Source organism: Nannospalax galili, unplaced genomic scaffold (assembly GCF_000622305.1).
Source record: "Nannospalax galili isolate Female #2095 unplaced genomic scaffold, S.galili_v1.0 scaffold538, whole genome shotgun sequence".
NCBI lineage: Eukaryota > Metazoa > Chordata > Mammalia > Rodentia > Spalacidae > Nannospalax > Nannospalax galili.
Window position 1 is genome coordinate 614,258 of NW_008343842.1, and position 7,421 is coordinate 621,678.

Sequence of the window (7,421 nt, forward strand, 5' to 3'; positions counted from 1 at the left end):
TCATTTTATGTATTATATATAATTACATATCTATTATTGCATGTCTATTATTATGTTACATATTACTATATATTATATATATGATTTATGTGTGTATATATCTGTATGTGTCTATATGAGTGGATGCACACATTTGTACGTGGGTGCCCACAGAGGCCCGAAGAGGGCATCAGATCCCTTGGAACTAGAGTTATAAGCATTAGTGAGATGTGCAGTGTGGGTGCTGGGATCAAACTTTGCATGTCTATTATTATGTTACATATTACTATATATTATATATATGATTTATGTGTGTATATATCTGTATGTGTCTATATGAGTGGATGCACACATTTGTACGTGGGTGCCCACAGAGGCCCGAAGAGGGCATCAGATCCCTTGGAACTAGAGTTATAAGCATTAGTGAGATGTGCAGTGTGGGTGCTGGGATCAAACTCTGGTCCTCATGACTGACAGAGCAATAAGCTCTTAACCACTGAGCCATCTCTCCAGCCCAATGTTTACCTTTTGAGGTTAAATTCATAAGACCAGCAGTATCAGTCCAAATTCCAGGTTGAGTAGTTTGTGGAACTATCCCAGTATGGCATTTATTATCAATTTTCAATGATGCTTTTGGTTTCCTAAGAATTGCCAACAATATAAAATTGCATTTATTCTAAGAACTTGAGTGTTTATAGAATCTTAAGCTCGTCAACAACTGTATTACATATTCTATCAGAAATTCCTTTTTAGAAGGAATTCCTTTTTAGATTTATTTTTACGTATGTGTGTGCATGTGTGTGTGTGTGTGTGTGTGTGTGTGTGTGTGTGTGTGTGCAGGTAGCTGTGACGGCCAGAAGAAGATGTCAGTACAGGTAGATGGTTGTGAGCCACTTGGCTATGGGCACTGAAAACTGAACTCAGATCTTCCATAAGAGCAGCAAGTGTTAATTGCTGAGCCATCTCTCCAGCCCCTCTACCAGAAATTCTATAATTCTATCCCTAAAGACAGGACAAAACCTGACCCTTTGTTCTTTGAACAGCTTCCTAAGTTGCTTATTTAACAGCCAAATCTGCCTTCTTTCTCTAAACACATGCCCAAAGGAATTGCCATGCCCTCTTTTGATTGTTTCTGTGCAAATAGGGTCACTTATATGCAATTTACCTATCACAAACATATTAACACACACTATGCAACATTGAATTACCATCTCATATGCTTCAGTAAAGTTGATAACATCCTCCCGGAAAACTTCCACTGACTCAAGCAGGCTACTTTTAAATTTTGGCTGCACTTGAACTAGTTCATCTTGTACGGAAACCTAGAATCAAAAAGAATATTTGGCATGAGGGTTTGAGTGATGTATTCAAAACGAAAACTATAATTCTTCTCCAGCAAGCCCGTTATCCCATAGACTGTGAGGATAAAAATGCCTCTGTCTGCTTGTAATGAGATCTATGAACAACCCAGATGCACATACAGGACACAATCTTTCTAGCTTGTGACCCAAGAAGCCACGTCATTTTCTCTGACCCAATCTGGGTCACGTGTTGTCTCTGGGACCATGCCAACAGCTCAGAGTAGCAATCTCTAGTGCATGGCTGCAGTAGTTGACAGCTCAGTTGGTAAAGTGTTTTCCTTGAAAGCATAAAGACCTTTGTTCCATTCTCAGAACCCACTTTTTTTCCTAGAAAGAAGTTTGTCTGGCTTACTGTTCCAGATGGAGACTTCATAAAGGCAGGGGAGGCATGGCAGCAGAAGTGGACAGAGCAGAAAGCTGAGCGCTCACACCCTCATGAGGGCACAGGAAGTAGAGACCAGAGCCCACATTTTTTAGAAAAGCCAGGCATGGTATCATATACCTGTAATCAGCCCTGGGGAGGTAGAGACAAGTGGATCCCTGGAGCTTTCTGGCCAGTCAGCCTAGCCTTATTAGTGAGTTCGGGGCTACTGAGAGACCCTGTCTCAAAAAACAAGGTAGATGGTGCCGAAGGAACAACGCTCAAGGTTTCCTCTGGTATTCACATGCACATGTGTACACACACAGGCACACGTGCACATGTACACCCACACACCTACACACAGTAACTATCCCCCATGCTGGTCTTGAAAGCTTTTATTTAAACCTTACACAATAGCTAGTGTGTAAATAATGTTCACCGCCTCCATGTTGTTATACTAAGTCATTTAACCTTCACAGCGGCACCATGTAGTAAATTATATTATGCTACTATTATATCCATTTCACAGGTGAGGAAACTGAGGCTTGGAGAGGTTAAGAAACTCTCCCAAAGGTTCTGCCACCAGCAGTGGGGTTCCAGGGCCCTGTTCTTCATGGCTTTCTATAACAATAGCATCTATCTATAGGTGGGAACATATACTACTTGAAGAGGGATTGTAATGTAAAACTGTGTCTCCTAAAGGAAGGTTAGCAGGATTAACAGGAACAGGTAGAGGCAGAGAAGAGCAATCCAAGTGATTCTTTTCTGTTAAATAAAACCAAAGATTGAGTTTAATAAAACCTCAATGTAAAGTTCCCTGTTTCCTTCCTGTGACTCGCTTCCCTGAAGAGCAAGCAATATTGAACTTAAGTAAACAAAAATATGAAAAAGGACTATGAATGCATTACTTCAAGTGAGCCCCACAACCACATATAAGAACTTACTAATACTCCTAAGTGGCCACATACAGAAATTGAGACACAGAAGTGATTATTACTTCTTGTGTAAGATCATCCAGCTGATGAAGGTATCCAACCAGTGAGCTGCGCTAACAAACAAGTCAAGACCCCGATTCATGTCTGTCTCCTTGGTGCTGTGTCCGACTTTCTTAACACTGACAACCTTTCCATTAACAAGAAAATTTAAAATAACATTCAGTCTGTTTGACAGTCAATGAAAATGTTCAGGGTAGTTAAACAATGTAGACCCTCCCTTGAAGTTCACTTCTAAAGTCTCACTTGTGGTATGTAAATGCTTACCAACTTCAAAAAGGGTTACAGAAATGTATAGATATTGGTGCCAACATTCAAAGAAAAAATATATATATCTCAAATCAGTAACCTTATCATCCACCTTAACACAACCAAGGAAAAACTAAAGCCAAAGCAAGCAGGAAAAAAGACAATAAAATTAGAACACAAATGTTATAAAGAATATAAAGACTCAGAGAACTAGGGCTGGCAAGATGGCTCAGCAGGTAGAGGTGCTTGCTACCAAGCCTGACGATCTGAGTTCAATTCCCAGAACCCACGTGTGAAAGATGAGAACTGACTCCCACAAGTTGTCCTCTGACCCCCACACACAAGACATGGGATGCACGTGTGTGCGTACACACACACACACACGCACACACACACACATTTGTAATTTTTAAATTCTTTTTTTTTAAAGAATAGAAAAACTAGGGAAAATCAAAACTAGGTTCTTTTTTGAAAAGATCAACAAAATTGACAAAAATTTACCTATATTAACCAAGAATAAACGAAAGAACTTCAAACTACTCAAGAACAGAAGAGCAAACATAACTAACAGCCTAATAGAAAAAGAAAGGATTATAAGAACACCCAAAGAATAGGCAAACCATTGAATGAGGGAGAATGTTGACTAGCCATTTAGCTAATAAAAGGTTAATATCAATCATATACAAAGTGCTCCTACAATTCAACAAATGCAAAGATAAATACCCCAATTTCAAAATTGGCAGAAGGCTTAGACATTTCTGCAAAGAATATATACAAATGACCAACAAGCACATGAAAAAATGCTTAGTATCACTAAGCACTAATGAGATGCAAATCAAAACCACCAAGAGATACTGCCTCATTCATTAAGACATCTACTGCGAAAGAAACAAAGTATTTGGCAGAAAGTAGGGACGTGGGAATCCCTGTGCATTGCTAATGGAAATATAAAAACGGGAAGTCACTATGAAAAGCAGTAAGTCAATTCAACAAGAAGAGTAAAAGCAGAGTTACTATATGTGACAGTTTGCATAAGAAGTGTCCCCTATAAGCTCAAGTATTTGAACACTTGGTCAGTTGGTGGCGCTCTTTGGGGAGGGTCATGGAACCTTTAGGAGGTGTGGCCTTGTTATAGTTGTCAATGGGACTAGGCTTTCAGAGTTTAGAGCTTTGCCCCACTTTGGGTTTGTCTCTCTCTGCTACTGCCTGCTTGAGATTGAAGATGTGAGCCCTCAGCTGTCTGCTCTGGCTGCCTCCTGCCGTAGCCTCCCTGTCATGACGACTCTTACCCTCTGGAACCACAAGCCCAAATATACTCTTGTTTCTAAACTTTAGGCTATGTGTACTTTACTACATCTTTTAAAAGCTTAACACAAAACTGCAGTAACCAAGACAGTGTGGTACTAACATATGGATAGACATTTAAATCAACAAAATAGAATTTAGAGTCTAAAATAAGCCTACGTATGTATGGTGAATTGATTTTCAATGTGGGTGCCAAGAGAATTTAAGGGTGAAAGGAGTGTTTGTTTGCTTGTTTTATCATCATCATCATCATCATCATCATCATCATCGTGTGTGTCTGTATGTTCATGTATGCACAGAAGTGGAGGACAGGGATCAACACAGGATGTCCTCATCACTTTCCATCTTACTTTTTTGAAACAGGGTCTCTCACAGAACCCAGAGCTTGCTGACTGGCTAGACTGGCTGGTCAGCAAGCCCCAGGGATCCTCCTGTCCCTGCCTCCCCAGTGCTGGGATTCCAGGTACACACCACTGTGCCTGGCATTTTTTGTATATGTATTCTGGGGATCAACACAGGTCCCATGCTGTGTAGCAAGCACTTTACCAACTGTGCGGTCTCCCTGTTTGTTTTCTAATGATGGGAAGACAAATGGATATAGACATGTTCTTGCATGAAGTTGGTGAAGTTGTTAATTTACACCATGTATAAAATTTAATTCAAAATGTATCAGAAACCTAAATTTAAAGGTTAAAATTACAAAACTCTTCTAAGAAAACATAGATGTGAATCTTTGTAACTATGGATTGGGAAATGATTTCCTGGATATGATACCAAAATGAAAAAAAAAAGGAAAAAAAATCAATTGAGCTTCATTATAGTTAAAAACATCAGTATGTTTCAAAAGATGCCACCCAGAAAGGGGAAAAAGTGAATCTGGGAATACAGCTCAGCGACAGAGCGCCTGTCCGTCATGGATGAAGCTCTGGGTTTGATTATTCTCAGCACCACCAATCAATCAATCAATCACATGAAATGATAAGACAGAGAATGAGAGAGAGAATATTTGCAAATCATATCTGATAAGGGCCCCAGAATACATTAAGAACTCATATAACAACAACAAAGGACTCAATTTTAAGAACAGACTGATGACATGCACATATCTCTAAAGGTATACAAATGGTCACAATATAACGACCAAATGAAAAGATGTTTCATATGGTTAGGCATTGAGAAAAATGGAGGGATGATTTCTGGGGTGATATGGACGGACCTTGAAAGTGGATGCCAAGTAAAAGATTTTCCCTCAGGACCACATAATATTTATATGAGCGCACCTATATCAGCTATCCAGAAAACATAAATTCACAATGGAAAGATGGCCGGGGGTAAGACAGAGAATGGGTAGTGATTGCCAGTGGGCACAAGGTTTCTTTGGGGAATAATGAAAATGGTCTACAATGAGATAAAAATGGTTTTCTACAATTTTGTGAATATACTACAAACCATGAATTGCCTATTTCAAAATAGCAAAGTTTATAGTGTGGTTAAACATATCAATAAATTATTATAAATGAGGTTTTTTAAAGTCTGATATATATTCTTCTGGAAATAGTGACTTCGTAGAAATACAATTAAATGTGAACTTACAGCTTTGCTCTGCAATTTGTTGAAAGAATATCTCAGGGTATCAACAGCTTCTGATTCCTCTTTGGTTACTTCAACTTCAAATCTGTTTAAAATACCATAGGCTTCCTGCAGAGTGGAGGGAGAGTTCAGAAACATCACGGGGGAGGCGACTGCCAAACAGTCGCTTAGATGCCTTCTAAAAACATGATCCTATGTCTTAGAAGAAGACGGAAAATCCTACCAGCATGGTTTCCGAAATTAAAGCTGTAGAGACAACACCTTTAGATTCTCACTGACTGTCACAGTGCTGGCTCGAGATTACAGCGATATTTTCTAAGACAGCATCTCTCAGCATGATCGGCCTACACCTCGACCAGAATCACCAAAGTACTTACGAAATGCAGATTTCTGAGCCTAGGGCTATTTTCTGTCTCTCTCCTCCTCCTTGATCTTGGGCCAGTTCCATGGATAATGTCTCAAATATTAAGACAATAGTTAACTACACAAGTAGTGGAAAGAAGTGGTGATGTGGCAGATACGCCGAAGAAAAGAGACTTGAAGGAGTTAAAGGGTGGACTGGCAGCTAGATTTGTCAAAAGAATGTATAAACACACCACCCAAGAGGGAAACAAATTCAAAGTGATTCTCATTATCACAGAGTCAAAAATTTACATATTCTAAGTACCATAAAATACTTGTGGCCTTGGGGCTGGAGAGATGGCTCAGCAGTTAAGAGCACTGACTGCTTTTGCAGAGGACCTGGGTTCAGTTCCCAGCACCCACATGACAGCTAACTCCAATTCCAATGTCTCTAACTCCAGTTCCAGGGAGTTGCATACATGGTGCACTTACATTCATACAGGTATTACACTCATACACATAAAATAAAAATAAATCAAATACCTGTGACCAATGAAACATTGGTACCTCCCCCCAATGTTGCCCACTTCTGAACCAGGATAATAAATTTTTTAAATTATTTATTTAATAACCATATAATTAGAAGAAGCATTTAATTACAACAGCATTGACATATTCAATAACAGTTTCAGAGCTAAGTTGCATGTCTTTCAAAATTGGCTGTAAATTTTTAGGTTTACAGTTGAATTGATACATTTATACAATATTGTACTCCATATAACCCCTATAAGACATAAAATTAAATGAGGTTTTAAACTTTAAAAAAGATCTCCATTTCATTATGCATTTCTAATATCTATATATTTGATTATTACTAGTTACATTTGGTTACTTTCTGAGCTTCTAGGCATCTGAGCATGGATATAAAGTCATCAGGTAGATTTCAATGGTAACGTTTTTCACATCTACTAATTATTAAGGAGAAAATTTTTATGCTTTGAAGAATTATTTTAATTTTTTAAATTTATTTATACATTCACTTCCCAGGCAACACCCTCCCATAGCCTCCCTCCTCCAACTAGAGCCCTTATACTCTGATATCCCTGCTACTGTCTGCTGTGTTGTTGGCACCCCCAGCCATTCCCCACTACACTATTTGCCCTTCTAGTGAATCTAGTCAGCCTATCTAGAGGTCTTTGTTTTAGGAAGATCAGCTGTTCCTCATATAGCAGCAGTCAGTTG

General features: G+C 38.9%; 1 protein-coding gene across 1 annotated transcript in view; it reads right to left on the reverse strand.

Annotated features, from left to right (window-relative positions):
* The window catches only part of Dnah8 (dynein axonemal heavy chain 8), a 308,707-nt gene that overhangs the window by 201,670 nt on the left and 99,616 nt on the right, over window positions 1-7,421 (reverse strand). The window contains exons 28-29 of the mRNA XM_008840196.1: window positions 5,841-5,945; window positions 1,188-1,301 (exon numbers count right to left, since the gene is read on the reverse strand). Coding sequence (XP_008838418.1) covers window positions 1,188-1,301; window positions 5,841-5,945 — 219 coding nt within the window. The remainder of the gene's footprint in view (window positions 1-1,187; window positions 1,302-5,840; window positions 5,946-7,421) is intronic.